Genomic DNA, 18132 nt, shown 5'->3' on the forward strand with positions numbered 1-18132 from the left:
TAATAATTGCTACATAATATTTGGAAAAGAAAGCTGATCTAGCTTACATTCTATGTATTCCACATGACACAAAGATAGGTCAGTATTTGACTTGTGAATAATGACAATGATTGTTCAAAAAGTGGGGAAATATTTAAATAAATTCCTGGGCATGAACTCATATAAGTGACACCGCACTGCCCGGATTAGTCTACACATTTGGCTTATAGTTTTTGTACATTGTGCAAGGGCTGCACTAATATGAGTTGCATTTTATGATTTTATATTATCAATTCTGAATTATTTTCTTAGTATTGTTAATCCCATTGGTTCTGCCAGAGCCGTGGAGCTACTGTTGGCAAATTAATGTGAGTGATGTCCTAATATGTTTGAATGGTAGCTGATAGTTTTTTCTATATTGTTATAGAAAGTACTGGTTCCTGCCAGGTGCAGACAAGCCCTCCAGTTGCGAAGAAAGCTCTTGAAATTGAATTCAAGGAAGATGGCTTGAAGTATATGGAAAGATTATTGATTAAGAAGCACAGAAGGTATTCGCTGGATTGCTGCAATACACAAGGGACTCTAATCTAATTGCTTATTCTAAAATAGTGTAATCAAAGTATTCAGGCAGTAATATTGGAAAATACTCCTTCATAGGGAAAGGAGTTACTGATATAGAATGGTTATTGGGAATGACTTTATGGATGTCAGGGTAACTTAGGGTATAATGTTACAAATAATTCTGAAAGTGTTGAAAGTGAAAGAGTTGTGAAGGGTTGCATTTTTTAAAATTGAACTTGAGTATCTCAGTAGATGCTGGCCCACTTTGCACGTAGCGCTAAGCCAAACCATGGCTTTCTACAAGCAGAAGTATGTGGTTCCCTCGAGAGGAAATCACATCCTCTTTGCACCTTCTCTGATCCTACTGCTGCTGCTCTGATCCTACTCAGGGCTAAACCATGGTTTGGCTTAGTGTGCCATCCGAACCCGGGCATGTTGTTTGTCACACACCAGACGAATCGGGAGCTGAAACCAAGGTTTGTTCTCAGTTTTCATCTTGTGATTTGTCCAGAGGAGACAAACCATGAAGCCTAGGTTCCGACGACATACTAAGAACCAAACCATTGTTTAACTCACAGTAGCAGGATCAGAGGAAGAGCGAAGCAGCTGCAGTCTCTCTGGGATCCTGCATGTTTGTGCTGCACCATGGTTTGCCTTCGTGTTGTGACTGAGACTCAGCAAAAGACCCAGTCTGGAAGTAGATAAACATCAGTTTTCTCACATTCTCTGTGCAGACCAAAAAGAGTAACAGTGTGATAATAGGCTTGCAGTTCTAAAGCATTTCCCTCTTTGTTTTTATAGAACTCCAGTTGATAAGTTGCCAGATAGTATTATAGCAGAGGAACTGAAACTTGAAAAGCCACAGATTAATGAACATGATGACACTTGGCTTGGAGGAGAGGAAGAGGATGAAGACGAAGACGATGATATAGCAGTTGCTCGTTTTGAAGGTTTGCTGGACTTCTCAATCTGTTATAGTGTACCTTTATGCTCCCAGTGGCAAGCTACATCAGGAACCTGAATGGCTACTCAGGTTTATGGAATAATTGCAATTGGGACATACTGAATTCCCCAAAATGCGATTTGACAATTTACAAAGTCAAATTAAGATGCAGTTGCACCATCATGCAAACGGTGGTATAGAAAGTTGGGAGTGTGAGGTGAAGCAATTGCACAGCCATTTCATTCCTTGCCCAGAGAGGATAATACTCAAAGTACATTAACCCACTCTCTCCATGTGAAAATGGTTGTGTCGCCCAGTCCTGAGAGATTCAAGAATTGAGAAGGTTGGGCTTGACAAATATTAGCTTGGTTTACAAGCCCAGCCTCTCCTTTTACCCAGTTCCTAGCAAGCAGAAAGGGAAAGGTAGAGCCTTGCTTCACTTTTTTGGGGGGGAGACTTGTTGCATAAGGGGAAAAAACAGGAGAAAAACTTGCTGGTTCTTTTGCAAAGTCCCTGCAAGTGAAAGGAAACACTGCCTTGTCTTCCTGCCCTCACTTGCTAGACAGCTTGAAGGGCACACAAGCATGAGCCGTAACTCTCATTCAATTGGAATGCAGATATACAGGATGGGAGATTTGTGCTGGCATTCCCCACCTTTTTTAAAAAATTGACATTCAATCAATAATTGTAGATAAGGTGGTCTTATTTTAAATAGGCCAGGAAACATTCTGAGTACAAGGAAGCATGATGCTAGATAAAAGCCAGCTATTGCAAATGTATTTTTCTTCAATTTGTGAGATCTTAAGACCCTTTCGGTGCTTCAAGTCTGCAAAGTTTGTAGATACAGGGTGCTTTAATGCTTCCTTTTTTTGTTTGCCAACTCCACACGGCTGATAAAATCTGGTAGGAGACAAGTGAATATGGGTGCCCTTAGATTCAGTGAGTGCTTAGGTGATTGTTCTTCAGAAAGGCTCTTGACTTTTCCCTCAAAAGCTTAATGTGTCAATGGTTACATATTACACTGTAATATCAGAAATGAAACTGGAAATACATTGTCCATGTGAGTCCTTAAAATCTTTCCTTTCTCCAGACAATCCCTTGTTACTGTACCAACCTTATCCAGATAATGGTGTTGTTGTTGTTTTGGTCTCTGGCTCCATCCATCGCACTGCCCACTGCACTTACTTTTCTTGTGAAATTATACTGCTGTTGAGCTATCATCCTATCATTTGATTCTCTATGTTTTCAGCATTTCCCCCCCCCCCATTCATTGAGCTGTTATCACACATTATTGCTACAGATAGGGATGTTCCTGCTTAGCACAAAGCTTACTATCCTAACGGTTTCAATTATTCACACCTAGAACAAGAGGCAAGAGAATACCTTGCCATTAACGCTTCCTCAACAGACTGGAATGGCTGGCATTGCAATTTTGCAGCTGCGTAAGAACAATTATTTAGTACAAATCTAAAATACAAACACTTGCAGAGTTTTAATTTTTAATTCCAGCTAAAGAAATGAAAAAGTACTGGGCAGATGTTTCCAAACGAGAAGAGCCCGAGGCACTTCTTGCAAACGTTGAGCCCTGTCTGGAAATCAGGGTCCTTGAAGACGTAAGTGTTTTATTGCCTGGCTAGTTCAAGTTCAGTTTCAATTGTTGCACTTAGTAGACTTTACAAAATAAACAGTAGCATAAATGTGTACAAATGGGATCGCCCACCGCATAAAATTTCCTTTGTCTGCATTCCCATGACAGTTAGCTTGACAGGCTGTTCTAACAAACCCACGGTTGACCGCAGTAGCACGAAGCGAGGTGAGGAGAACACAAATAATCTAAGCAGTGCTGAACACTAGTAACATTAACAGCAGTTAAAGCAGAAAATAAATAAATATGGGATCGGTTGCATTACAGGCTTGCCAGGAGGAAGAAATATGGACATGAGTTTGAGAAGTGGTTGCAAAATGCATAATGTACAGCATTAATGGCCCATCTTTCTAACAAATATTCAGGGCAGTTAGAGCTGGACTGCATTACAAGCCCAAACATTTCTGCGTTGTTTATGTGTTAACCTTATGTATCCATTCCTTTAGTGAATGCAGTCAAGGAAGCGGCACATTTTCATGGATTCCCTGGCATCATATGATGGCATAAATTTAGCCAATATTTTTTGCTACATTTTGAGTCAGGGCTTACCTTGCACTTATTTTGGGTACCCTGGAATATGCTAAATAATTTGCAACAAGAGTGTGCTCTTTTTAAGTTACAGAGCGTACCTTGGTTATGTCAGCGAAAAAGCAAACTCAGCCCTTGTGGATGGGTATATAGGTCCAGGGGACCCCCTGAATTATAGCCTCTGTCATGTTAGAAGGAAAGTGCAGAATGAGCTCTATTTATACCCTACCTACTTATGCTGTGAAGGCACAGCTGACTATGCTGGACCAAACAGGTCATTGATTTTTATAACAATTATTGTGGCTTCTACTTCGATGAAATGGATTTGCCCAGTCAACAAGCATAAAATGAATGCACTGTATTAAAACTATTTTCTACACAGGTGTATTATTTAGAGCAATTGTTGAGAGTCATTGGCTCCCAAACAGTGGCTTCTCTCCTTTTGTTACCTATCTGTATTGGGAGGCAAAGTGGGAAGGAATGAAACTTGACTGGTGCAACAGGAAGCCTTGTTTGTTTAATAAATTTTATATGCTGCTTGATGGTAAGAAAAACTGTTTTAAGTGGTTTACAAATATATAAAATATCAAAATTATCTGTTAAAAACAGGCCCAATCCTCAGACAACCAAGGGTTTGTTGTGTATTGTCTACAGTACCATGTAATTGTTTAGATTTTAGGTTACAGTATTGCGAACGTGACGGAGTGGACTGAGATTCTCTTTTGAATGAATGAATGAATAAATAAGTTTTCTTTCTGATAAGGCTTGCAAAGAGGAGCCAGAAGAACCTGCCAATTTTGTGGTGTCAGAAGCTGGATCTGATGATTTGATTGATTACAGGTAACAATTACAGTGTAATTATGGAACATGGTTACACACATTTGTGCCGACACATTTTGATCTGCATCCCCAGTCGGTCTGCAGTTGTCCATGGGAATTTTTTATTCAAATCAGAACCTGAACAGGCATATATTGGAGAAGTAGCCCATTTGATGCGATATTCCAAGGCAAGGGGGCTCCAAGCATTGAAAAGCGGTACCAGCATTGCACTTCTGGGCCTGCTTCTAGGTCACCTGATTCCCCAAGCCCCACCCCTGATGTCCACACATTGAGTGTAAACACCCACAAAACAGAAGCCTGCAGGTGTAAACTTCTGGATCCATTGAAAATTTGTTGGCGTATAAGGCTAGACATGCCAGGCTTCCATTTTGCAGGTGCCTAAACCACAGAGCCTAGGGCTTGCCGATCAGAAGGTCGGTGGTTTGAATCCCTGCGACAGGGTGAGCTCCCGTTGTTCTGTCTCAGCTCCTGCCCACCTAGCAGTTTGAAAGCACATCAAAGTGCAAGTAGATAAATACATACTGCTCCGGTACTGCTGGCCACATGACCCGGAAGCTGTCTGCGGACAAACGCTGGCTCCCTCGGCCTATAGAGCGAGATGGGCACACAACCCCAGAGTCGTCCACGACTGGACCTAACGGTCAGCGGTACCTTTACCTTTATGCATTTTGCAGAGGTGTGGAAAGGGAAGCCACATTGCAACGGAGGTAGGGCCTAGAGTGCAATGCTGTTGCCTTTTCAGTGTATAGATGCCCCTTTACTGTAATAATGCATGAAGGATCTTCCCAACATTGACCTATTACAATCGTAAGAAGAGCCATGCTGCATGAGGCTCAAGGTCCAGCATATATTTCTCAAAGTGGCCAGCTAGATGCCTGTGGAACCCCAAAGGCAGAATATGCACATGACATGACTTGTGATCAGCTGGTGCACGGAAGCATACTGCCTTCAACAGTGAAGCTACCTGGGTTCTGGTTTTAAGTTTTAAAAGCCCCATTGCCTCATCCCCTTCATGTGAGCAATGTGTGCAGAGGCTTCTGCTATTTCATCTCTTCAGAATCCGCTTCAACTGAAGGAACTCATCCGCTGCTCAATCTCCTGAAAATCATATTTTAGAATCTTTAACTTGGCCTCATTTTTTCCTTTGTTTCCTGAAACACGTAGCATATATTTTTGTACATAAATTACAGCTTTAAAAAAAAGCGGTGCAATTAATGAAATTTTCTGTGTGGAATGTAAATGCAAAAGTAATTATCCCAGATAAAAATCATAATCACCACACAAAATCAGTATCAAATGGCTCCAGTGTAAAATTGTCACACGGTCTGAATGTGGCAGCTAGACTGGTGACTGGGAGTGGCTGCCGAGACCATATAACCCCGGTGCTGAAAGACCTACACTGGCTCCCAGTACGTTTTCGAGCAAAATTCCGAGCAAAAAAACGTTTCCGAGCAAAAGTGTTGGTAGTGACCTTTAAAGCCCTAAACGGCCTCGGTCCTGTATACCTGAAGGAGCGTCTCCACCCCCGTCATTCTGCCCGGACACTGAGATCCAGCACCGAGGGTCTTCTGCTGGTTCCCTCACTGTGAGAAGTGAGGTTACAGGCAGAGGGCCTTCTCGGTAGTGGGGCCCGCCCTGTGGAATGCCCTCCCGCCAGATGTCAAAGAAATAAACAACTATCAGACATTTAGAAGACATCTGAAAGCAGCCCTGTATTGGTAAATTTTTAATGCCTGATGTTTCACAATGTTTCATCTGGCTGGGAAAACCCAGCCAGATGGTCGGGGTAATAATAATAATAATAATAATAATAATAATAATAATAATAGTGTGTTTTAAAAGCCTTAAAAGTCATTCTCTCTCTCTCTCTCTCTCTCTCTCTCTCTCTCTCTCTCTCTCTCTCTCTCTCTCACACACACACACACACACACACACACACACACAAATATATATGTATTTATATATGTTTATCTCCCATAGACCTGTAGGAAGATGCTTTAATGTGGCAATCTGGTCATTTTCTGTTCCAATTTTTGTCTCGTACCTCAAGTGGTCCCATGTTGGAAAATCAGAAAACTGAACCTGACGTTTTTCTGGCGCAAGCTGGCAATATTACCACCAGGTCATCGCTTTCATCTGCAGCTCAGAAAGAACAGTGTGTAAATGTGCTTCACAATAAACAGGAAGAAACACCTCGAGGTGAGCTTATGGTAGTCACTTCTACTGGTAAAAGAGGATTTATGTTGACATAGTTTTCTCCCCCAGAGTAGGTGGTTTGTGTTTGTACAGATGTCTTATCCCGTGGATAAGTGACAACTTCTGTGCTTATTCCCAAGGGCGCACACCTTCCTAAAAACCAATAGTGGGTGCCTTTTAACCTCTATGCACAACTAACTGTTTCTGTTGACTATGCAGTCAGGCAGGAGGCCTGAATCTCCCAGTATTCAGAAATGCTACATGAGCCTTTGACCCTTAAGCATCATTCCTGGAGTATGTACCACCGAGTAAAGACTTGTTTAAGGGAAACAGCTTAAGGTGAAATGTGGCAAGGAGGAAATAATAAAATATAGCTATTGGCCTGCTTCCAAACTTACATGCACAGTTCTTTTGTGGACTGAGCATACTTTGTTCCTAGCTTCTGTCTGGATGTGCAGCCCTCGAGTGCGGGTCCCTGGTTTTACATGCGAATTGATGTAACTTGTGTGTTAATGGCCTATTTTAAGGCAGCCATTTGAGAAACTACATGCAGGGATTTGAACTGACATGGTTTCTCTCTCTCGCTCGCTTGGGGCTGTTCCGGCGCAGAGGAAGCGGTTCCTAGCACCCCTTTTAAAGGAGCTGCAGCAGAAGAGAAGCATTACAAGACAAGGAAGTTTAACACTTGCAAGAAATCAGAACAGGCTTCTAGACCACCCAAATTGGCTCCAAGGGAACCTTGCGCAGCGATGTTTGCAGAGTCGCACGAAGTGTCGCCACTCACTGCCAAGTCTTCAGTGGTAACAAATAAATAAATAAAATGAATTAAACTCAAGCTTTTGTTTTTTGGGGAGAGGGGGTGGGTGCCATTTCCTCATTATTTGTTGAACTATTAGTAGAATAACAGCAGGAATAAATTTCTGTCTTGTATGGCGCACTGCACTTTTTTTTCATTTCATCTTGTGAATGGGGCCATTTTTGTGCCAGTTGAACCCACTGCATTGTTTCATCTGTCCGGAGGGATAAGAAGAGCAGGTGTGGGGAAAGGGGACAGCATAGGATGCAGAGGGAAAGAAGCTTTCTTATTCCCAAGTCTCTGCAGAGGGAAGGGCTCTGGCTCAGTGAGAGAGCATCTGCTTTGCATGCAGAAGGTTCTGGGTCCAATCCCTGGTATCTCTGGGTAGGGCTGGGAGAGAAATCCTGAAGGGTTTCTGCCAGTCTTAGTATAAACCATGAAGCTCTTTGGGTGGCCTTGGACTAGTTCCACCTCTCAGACTAGCCTACCTCATAGGGTTGTTGCGGGGATTAAATAAGAAGAGGGAGAACCAAGTATGCCACCTTGAGCTCCTTGAAGAAGAAAAACGGTGGGGTATAAATGCAGCAAATAAACAACAAGTTTCTACCCAAGCAAGTAAAAGCATAGGTTGGCTCTACCTACTGGTTGACTGCTGGCATTTCCTCTCCCTCACCCTGTTTCCTTTAGGACTCTTTGGTGGCAATATTTCCCATTCATAGAATAATTCAATGAAAGGATCCAACAAATGGAAAAGATTCATTTCAATGGATTATCCGGCATCCACATACTTTTCCCCATGGGTGGCTCCCTGAACAGAATCCAAAAGGAAATCCCCAGCAAGGGGGGAGAAAATCCTACCCACCGTCCAAAAGAATCTCAAGGGAGCCCCCTCCCATTTGCTCCCATTCTAGGAATGAAGAGGCCCCACGTAACTCCTGCCTGGTGGGACATTGGGAAGATGATTTCCTCCTCCTCCTCCTCCTCCTCCTCCTCCTCCTCCTCCTCCTCCTCCTCCTCCTCCTCCTCCTCCTCCTTACTGTTTTAATCTCCCACACACCCATGCAATTGACTTTTGGGAAGGGTCTTGAGAGTGCCTGAAATTGGAGGATTTTCTTTTCTTTTTTTAGTTTAGAGACAATTGTGATTAAGTGTACATAAATTGTAGAACTGAAGAATACACAGTCGTAGAACATTGCTTGCGGAGGTTATGTTCCCGGCCCCCATGCATGTCGATAGAGCACGCATCAGGGTACTCCATCCCCCCCGCCCTGCTCCTGTTTTGCCCCCATTCTGCTTTCTTCTGGGTCCGAAAGGACCTGCACATCAGCAATTGTCATTCGATTGGATGTGCCTAAATGGTTGCTGCCTGTATAAATAATTTTTTTGTGCCAGCATATTTTGTTTTCCAGCAAAAATCTATGAACAGAATCAAGCAGGACATTAGGATTCTGCTAAAGGGATCATCTTTAAAAAGTTATACAGGTGTAAACCATTTCTGAAGGGTGTGTGCTCACCCTTTAATCCATTCTTAGTTACAAGCCAATGGTCAGCAGCTCAACAGGGCCACAGTGCAGAGAAAGTTTCATTGTCATCATGCTAGGAGAGGATGATAGAATAGTTCTTTATTACATACTACTACCTTCCTTTGGGGACGCGGGTGGTCTAAACCACTGAGCCTCTTGGGCTTGCCGATCAGAAGGTTGGCAGTTCGAATCCCTGCAACGGGGTGAGCTCCCGTTGCTTGGTCCCACCTCCTGCCAACCTTGCAGTTTGAAAGCACACCCCAAAAAAGTGCAAGTAGATAAATAGGTACCGCTCCGGCGGGAAGGTAAACGGCGTTTCTGAGCGCTGCTCTGGTTTTGGTGTTCCGTTAAACCAGAAGCGGCTTAGTCATGCTGGCCACATAACCCGAAAAAACTGCAGATAAATGCCGGCTCCCCCGGCCTGTAAAGCCTGTAAAGCGAGATGAGTGCCGGCCGCAACCCCAGAGTCATCTGCGACTGGACTTAACTGTCAGTGGTCCTTTACCTTTACCTTTTACCTTCTTTTACTTTTGCTTGATTTGGCTTTCTTAGACTTTGATGGCTTTGTAGAGGGGTTCATATTGCTCTGTGTTTCAACATCTAGGAACAATATTAGCCAAGTTGTTTATAAACACACACCCCCCCCCCCCCCGCAAAAAGCAGAAGCCGCATCAGTAGGTCAGACTGCCTGTCACTGAAAGTGATTTATTATTTAAGGAGTAAGCAAGGACAAGGACTAGATTTATTCATTAAAAATTGGAGGGGAAAAATATTTCAGTGTGATAGATTTGGAGGATATGTTTCTAATATGATCTGTGGTTTTTTGGGTAGTTTTCCCCCCCTCTCTTTTGAGTTGTTAAAGTGTTTTTGTTTGTTGGTTGGTTGTATAACTTGAAGATTGATTAAAGGACAATTGTTAATTTGATAAGATGTTTGCCTTCCCTAAATACAACATAATTTTTTTAATGGAACTGCATTTTGTGTATGCAATGTTGATTTGAACCTTGATTTTTTTCTGTTATGATGACAACCACAATTTTTTTTAATAAAAAAAAAAGACAGGAAGTGAAGAGAAATAAGAAGCAGTGGCTAGGATTTTGCTCTCATTTGTTAGCTCTGGGGGGGGGGCTGGGAATACGGTTAGGGACTCATATTGTAGGAAAACAGATCAATAGCTTGCTGGACTCTATCATTGGCAGAAATTTCAGAGTATTCTTAAAGCAGACATTTGGGAAACTTTGATCCTGCATTTCCATCAACCCCAGCCAGCATGGCCAGTGGTATGGGATGCTATGAGTTGTGGTTGCAACAAAATCTGGAGGCCCACAGACTCTAAAGTCTCGGTGACACAATATATAATAGATGACTTTTTGGGCTTGCCTTGTAAGATGTACACTGAATGTATTTAATGCAACCACGGCAATGCAGTTTTTGTGACCTTTTAAAAGTTTGAGTTTCATTTTTATGCATAATTTCAACCCTGTGTAACTAAGCGAATTTCAACATTGCCAAAATTACTAGCTTTTTGAAGAAAGACAAGATAATACATGTGGATAACTTTAGCTTTTTAATATCCGTATGATATTTAAAGAATAGTTTTAAGGGTAAAGCTGTACACCGTATAGGGCCTCTACAGACATAGAGATTGGCCATGGTGTATTAAACCATTGTTAAGGATTGGCTACAAACCAGGTTGTAAAACTGATTGAGTCGCTTTTTCCAACCAGGATGAAAGCGGCCATTGTAAGTATACTTTGTTGGGAGCAAGTCCCACTGAACTCAGGGGCCTTCCAAGCAAATATACGTAGGATTAAATTGTCACTGTTCCATCTATGTCAAGCAAACCATGGTTAAGGCAGCTTATCAGCCTCTCCGAATTGCTCTTGCTTGCAAAATGACAATTGCTCTTGCTTGCAAAATGCTTGCAAAATGACAATCAAGCCATGTTGGTGTTTTCATGTAAAACCCCACTTAGACACAGGTTAATTTAGGTCAGAAAGGTACACCTGGGTTAGTACTAACACAGTGCACCATGGTTAGTGCTAACCTGGTTTAACCATTCTTTCTTCACCAGGACATAGAAGATTTCAAATTTTAAAAATGCAGTGTTGCTAGGAGAGCTTATGTCAAGTGGCTTCAAAACAGCATTGTCTTCCCAATCTCCCTTTTCTCCCTAGTTGTTACAGGAAATAGCCCAGAAGGAGAAACCTAGCTGCAGCCCATATCGAGGGCTTGAGGAATTCTTTACAATGGATACAAGCCGTGAGCAAGTTATGACGGAATCGTTTCCTTCGCCACGTGCAGGCAGGCAATCGCCAAGCAGTGGCATTTCATTTTCAGGTAGTAATGCAGAATCAAACACCTCCGTTTCCATGCGTGTTGCTTACTGAGCACATTGGCTTTAGGGCATGGTAGCCTCAGTTGCATATTTAAGTACACAAAGCATCCTTATCTGGATATGCCAGGTCTAGGACATCATGTGTAAGTGCATTTGGCATAAGCTGGTGTAACTGCCATACTGAGAAAAGGCGCAAGGAAAAGATTGTAGCGGCAAAACCAACGAGACAAAAGCATGTCATTCTTTCATGCCTTAAGTTGTAAAGCCGTGTTTATCATACTTGTAGTGGGAAATGCAATTATGTAAGTCACCTGGAAATGTCTTGATTTTCCTCTCTAAAGCAAAGCTTTGATGAGGCCTGTTTTCCCTTAATAACTGTGCATTAAGCTCTTTGGGAAATTATTAAAGAGCCATTAGCAGTCATAAATCAGTTGCTTGAGTACACAAGCTAATTGTTAAATGAAAATTAACAAGCGAGTTGCTTAAAATGTTTTTGTTCAGGCAAACCTGTCTAGATGTGGAGAAATTATATGTGTTTCATTTCTTTTTAGCTTCTGTTTATTCTAATCATCTTACAAATATTTTAAAATACCTAATTTTAACTGTTTTGTATTGATAATTTCAATGTTTCATTTTATACTTTTGAAAACCGCTTAGAGATTTTTATTTTTTACAACCAGGTAACATATAAATTTTATTAAGCAAATAAAATAAATAAAATATCTGAAAGACCACTTACATCCAATGAAAGGTTTTTTGTTTGATCTGATCACCTGCCTTTTAACAGATCTTAATTAACAAATAATTAAATGTGCATATTAGCAGAATCTCAGTATGGGTGCTTGTTGACATGTTTAAGGACCAGAGATAATTTAATCAACTGTAAGTCCATATGCAGCAGTAAAGACCCCCCTCTTCATTCTTTATTACATAAAACAGGAGAGCCTCTAAAAATTAACAGTTTGTGGATTGAAAGTCACCCTTGTTCATTGACGCTGGTGCCATCAATTAATCAGCTAACGATCTAGTGGACTGATTGTGGCGATTAAACCAATCGAAGCTTGCATTTTTCTCTCTTTCCCACCCCTCATTCTATCTGTGCTGTGTAAGTCCCATTTACTGGAATTAGACCTCAAAGAGCAGCTTGACGCACAGAATTGTAGAAGTTGAAACCTTAGCTGCGCATGGAAGCAAATAGTTGGGAAAACTTCATCTGTTTCATTTCTGTGTGCCAGTTTGTTATTGAAGGCACGGGACCAGGGAAAGAAGAGGCAGAACTCCTATAAAGTATGACCTGCAAGTCCTGGGATTGGAGTGAGGACCCAGTGCATGTAAATAATCTGTGTGGATGCATTTAAAGGCAGGTGCAATCTGTCCAACCAAATAATGCTTAAGAAGAAAACTCTGATTGTGTGAGTTAAACATCTACCCTTTTCAACTCCAGGGTCTCAGCAGTGGATGAGGCAGTTCAGCTTAAGTGAATGTGCTAATGAGTCTGTAGTGCAAGATGTCTTGGAAACAGAGCTTGGCAGACCATCAAGTAGACTGGGAAGGCAAAGCCCATGTCCACGAGCTTATTGGTCGAAGTCGTCCATTGGTAAGAGCCCTACTTAAAACGCATGCTTGCACTGTGAAACCAGGCCGAAGTACATCCGCTGTTGCTATTCCTGATTTTCCCGGGTTTCAAAATGTGCAGAGAGCCTCCATGAGGACTAGAGGCTCCCTACTTTACAAATTCACCTTCCAGCTCACAGAACAAGAACTGAACCGAGTAGAAGGAGGAGGGGTGTGTGTAATTATAATGACAAATTGGGGTGGGGAGGCTTTAGTGCCTTGAATATATAACTCCTGAGTGAAGTATCTGACTTTTCTTGAAAAAAAGATATTTTTTTAAAAAAAAATCAAAATATGGGTTGCAAGAGTTCATTTATTGATAATGTCATATATACTAATAATAAACTCCTTCTCCAAGTGTGGAGCATGAATTTGCTATTAGTGGGTCCAAAACAGTACCACCTACACATAAGAGGATGTGGGGGGGGGGGGGAAACCACAAAGTTTGCAGATGTACAAAAACAATACTTTGGTTGAAAACTCCTATTTTAACATATCACAGAACAACATACTTTTAATTTTCCTCCTGGTCCTGTTACTTCATGACTGTATGCGCAAGTATAACGAGTTTTCATGCTTTCATTTTTTGGGGTTTCATGTTAAAAAAAAGTTTGGTATAACTGGGACTTCAACATTGCTTCAGCCTGATTCCTGTCCAGATTGATGTGGTTTCTGGATTTGGGGATGCAGTGTTGCTTAGTGTGTTTGTAAACACCATTTGGACCCATGCACAATGTTTTCTAGAACAGGGAAGGACCTTTTATGCAAGCCTTTAGAAAAGGAAATTTTTATAGCAGGTCTTTAACAGCAAATCATTCTCATGTTTTCAGAAAATGCTTCTGCAAGGCCCCTTTCTGCAAATATTCCTTTTTGCAGAACCATCACGCCCACACTTCGCCCTTCTTCAGTTCTTCAGTCAGGATCCAAAAGCTCAGCTACCTGGCCTTTATCCCGAGCAGCTTCTGAAATTTCAGAAATTGAAGGCATTGATGTCACCGAACATGATGATCCTTTCTTGGAATACAGTACTGATCAACAAGCCTTAGCAGATTTAGAAGACGAATGGCAAAGTAATGCGGGTAATTATGCAATATCATTAAACTCCCATTCTGAAAGATGTATTTTTGGTAGCTTGATTATCTGTATAGTCTGCGTTTATGCTCAGCCGGGTGTTTTTCATTTTCCCATATTCTCTGGATTATAAAGAAGGAAGTCCACAATATTGGGACATAAGCAACAACACTTCTCTGATTCCCTGATCCCTAGGCAAACATTGAGTGATGTCGGGCAGGCACAAACTAAACATGCCCAACTCCCTCAACTGTTCCTCATAAGGTTTGGTTCCCAACCCTTGATCATCTTGGATGAAGACAGAAGAGAGCAGTTACTACCCCTGATCTGGACACTGTACTTCTGTTGATGCAGCCTAGAATAGCATTAGCATTTTTTGCTGCTGCATCACACTATTGACTCATGTTAAGCTTGTGGTCTACTAAGACCCTAATATCCAGGTGTCTCCCAGCTTATATTTGTGTAGCCAGTGTCAAAACCTTACATTTGTCCCTATTGAAATTCCTTTTGTTAGTTTTGGCTCAGTTTTTGCCCTCTATGCTCCAGCCAGCCAAGCAACCAACATAATCAGAGTTCAAGGACGCCTTCTAGCCTGGCAAGAGCACTTGAGGAGAGTGCAGAATAGGGGTGGTGAGGGGTGTGGCTCAGAAGGTTGTGTGGCCTGTGGAGAGTCCCAAGGGCCAGATAGAGAGGTCCAGGGGCCACATTTGATTCCCAGGCTTGAGATTCCTTGTCTCTGGCATAGCATATTGGAGTTATAGAATAATTGGAGCAGTCTGTGTAGGTTCTGCTTGTGGAGGGTTTAGAGGACCCTGATGCAGGGGCAAAAAGGGGGGCTTGTAGAAATGAATCCTATATAATAAAGTGCAAGTGTCTCTGCGTCCAGTTGTCCCGTGTGTCCCTGGGTTACTGTGCATGTGCCCCAGGGACACAGGGATTGGACAGCAGAGACTGCACACGTGCACTCTCCCCCCTGCCTCCTCCAACCGCCGCTCCCGTTGGACACCGCCTCACTGCAGGGCACGTCAGTGAAGCGAGGGTGGAGGCCGGCGGATGCCTCCTCCCAACCCTCCCGCGGATGCCTCCTCCCAACCCTCCCTGTGTCCCGCGTCCTTCCTGTTGGCGGCTGCCACCGACAGCAAGGACAGGTCCCAGGGTTCGGAGAAGCGCTGTGCAAGCGCTTCTCCGAACCCTGGGATGTCTCCTTGCTGTCGGCGGCTGCGGGAGAGGAATGGAGGAGGAGAACGCAGCGCTTTCTCCTCCTCCGTTCCTCTCCCGCAACCGCCGACAGGAAGGACAGGTCCCAGGGTTCGGAGAAGCGCTGCGCAAGCGCTTCTCCGAACCCTGGGATGTTTCCTTGCTGTCGGCGGCTGCGGGAGAGGAACGGAGGAGGAGAACACAGCGCTTTCTCCTCCTCCGTTCCTGTCCCCCTGCCGCCGACAGCAAGGACAGGTCCCAGGGTTTGGAGAAGCGCTGCGCAAGCGCTTCTCCAAACCCTGGGATGTCTCCTTCCTGTCGGCGGCTGCGGAGAGGAACGGAGGAGGAGAAAGCAGCGCTTACTCCTCCTCCGTTCCTGTCCCCCTGCCGCCAACAGCAAGGACAGATGTTCTAGCGCCCGTTATTGAACGGGCTGAAATACACTAGTTGGAATAATAAAGAGTAGAGAGGGTTTAGGGATAGGCATGGGGTATTAGTGAGCAGAAATAGCAAGCAGAAGCTCGGACAGGGACAAGTTCATACATTGCACATTCATCACTCAGTTTTAGCAGAAAGTGCGAATTACTTCCATTGAAAAATACTGTGTGCTCTAGAATCAAGTCTAGAAAACAGTGGTACCACAAGACGAATGCCTCGTGCAACGAAAAACTTGCAAGACGAAAGCGTTTTGCGTTGTGCGAGGCGTCTCGCTAGATGAAGTTTCCTATGGCTGCGCTTTGCAAGACGAATAGGAATGCATTAATTAAATGGGTAGACTGGGTAAACCGGGTAAATGGTAATCCGAGTTTCGGAAGACGAAATTTCCGCTATACGAAGCGACTCGCGGAACGAATTGATTTCGTCTTGCGAGGTACCACTGTATACATTAACCCTCAAGACAGGGATTCTAGTCTCTGTAGTGAAATTCAAATGCCACAGACGGGATTGTTTTGAGCAACCCATTGGCCCACAACTTGTTGGAATCAAAACATGACCACCCTGCACCAGATTTTGGGTGACTCTCAGGTGCGCTCAGTCTCCCATGCAGTTTCCACAAGATGCACAGAAGCTGGGCCTACCCCTGTTAATCCGTGCAGAGTGCAGACAGGGAGAATTGCAGGATCAGTTGGAGTGAAGCCTTTGCTAGCATTTCCAGTTTAGCACTAAAGTGCTGAATCGGCAGTTTGGGATGCTCTCATGAGGGTATAATAACAGAGGCAGGTGCTATGCATTATGTACTATAGTACTATGGACTTGCTCTACATTGGAGAGTTTCTAGCAGTATTTTGAACTGGAGTATATCCCCCTCCCCCAATTTTAATACACAATATGTCACATTTTGACGGCTCTGACTATTCTTTCTCATGCTCTGTGAGAATTTTAGGCATCTTAGTATTTCTGTTGCTTGTTACTAAAAAGAACACTTACCAAATTTCAGATCCTTGGGAAGAATTCAGTGACTTAAGCTCTGGAGATTTCAGTAGACATTCAAAGGGGGCATGTCAGAATCTTCCCGATTTCCTTAATAGCCATGAAATAAAAGACTACAGTAAAGGTGATGCTATAAGGTGAGTTAATCTTGCCATGAACTTTTACAAGAGGATAAAAGAAATGTAAAAACCAAACTCCAAAACCCAGCATTTCACATAATGTGTAACAACGAACGTTCCTTTATACAACACATGCGGCAAAATCAAATCGGAATTCTGCTTACAAACGCTAGAGGTCTGCATGGTTTGCCAGAGGAGTCCTACAGCCTCTCATCTAGGTTAATTTATTTTTCCTAATTATCTGCTAATATGGCTTGTTTCCCAATTATCAGCTCATCTTCCTCTTCACTGAGAAGTGATTAATTATGCAAGATTTGAAAGCATTAACTTTTGTTCTTTTTTTTAATAAAAAAAATAGAGCCTTCTAATGAGAACCCTGTTCAGGACACTTTATCATCCTGCTTTTTCCAAAGCCTGCTATCTCCCACCATGGTTGCACCAAGGGCTTTTTCTTGCCCCAGACATATAAGAACAGTAAGATCGCCTCCAAGCTTCACATGTAACATGCAACAAGGTTCTTTCTGTGATCGTGGGGGGGGGGGGGGCAGGCAGCCATACCTGCCAAGTTGCTGTCAGAGAAATAAGGGACCAGGCCAGAAGTAGCAGACCGGAAGTAGCGCTGCCGCCATTTTGGAACTGGGCAGAGCATGCTCAGAAGTGACTTTTGATGCTGCTTTGCCCAGTTCCAAAATGGCCACCGCGCCAGAAGTCGCATTGCAGCCATTTTGGAACTGGGCAGAGCAGCATCAAAAGTCGCTTCTGAGCATGCTCCGCCCAGTTCCAAAATGGCGCCGCACCAGAATAAACCGGGGAAAAACAAAAAAATCCGTTTTTTCAGCTAGGAACAGCTGGAAAAATGGGGATTTTCTGGCGAATACGGGAGACTTGGCAGCTATACAGGCAGCAGAGATTACTTTCTTTAGAAAAACGGGAACTAATTTTTTTTTACTTTGAGGTATGTTAAGCTTTGGGTATCAAGTGTACCCAATGGAGAAGTGCTCCAACAATAGGCAGAGCCAGCTAATTTTGATTTTGTTTCCAACATCCTCCATATTCCGTTCCACAGTGACTATAAACATGGAGACTGTGGAGGAGGCTGACAACCATTGCCACTCCCTGGATTGGTTGTAAGTCAGAAGGTAGGCAAAAGGGCCTGAATATAGCTCAGTTGGTAGAGCACAAGGCTCTTAATCTCTGGATTGTGGGTTCTAGCCCCACGTTGTACAAAAGATTCCTGCATTAGATCACCATCGTGGCCCCTTCCAGTTCTACAGTTCTGTGATTCTATGAGGGCAGGTTCTCACCTTTTTTGCATTATACCCTAACACGGGCATCCCCAAACTTTGGCCCT

General features: G+C 43.1%; 1 protein-coding gene across 1 annotated transcript in view; it reads left to right on the forward strand.

The window, feature by feature from the left end:
- Window positions 1–18132, forward strand: part of ZBBX (zinc finger B-box domain containing) — a 42221-nt gene that overhangs the window by 19271 nt on the left and 4818 nt on the right. The window contains exons 10-19 of the mRNA XM_060274216.1: window positions 407–527; window positions 1342–1490; window positions 2993–3096; window positions 4420–4496; window positions 6547–6722; window positions 7284–7492; window positions 11189–11351; window positions 12794–12946; window positions 13794–14042; window positions 16670–16799. Coding sequence (XP_060130199.1) covers window positions 407–527; window positions 1342–1490; window positions 2993–3096; window positions 4420–4496; window positions 6547–6722; window positions 7284–7492; window positions 11189–11351; window positions 12794–12946; window positions 13794–14042; window positions 16670–16799 — 1531 coding nt within the window. The remainder of the gene's footprint in view (window positions 1–406; window positions 528–1341; window positions 1491–2992; window positions 3097–4419; window positions 4497–6546; window positions 6723–7283; window positions 7493–11188; window positions 11352–12793; window positions 12947–13793; window positions 14043–16669; window positions 16800–18132) is intronic.

Source organism: Zootoca vivipara, chromosome 5, assembly GCF_963506605.1.
Source record: "Zootoca vivipara chromosome 5, rZooViv1.1, whole genome shotgun sequence".
Classification (NCBI taxonomy): domain Eukaryota; kingdom Metazoa; phylum Chordata; class Lepidosauria; order Squamata; family Lacertidae; genus Zootoca; species Zootoca vivipara.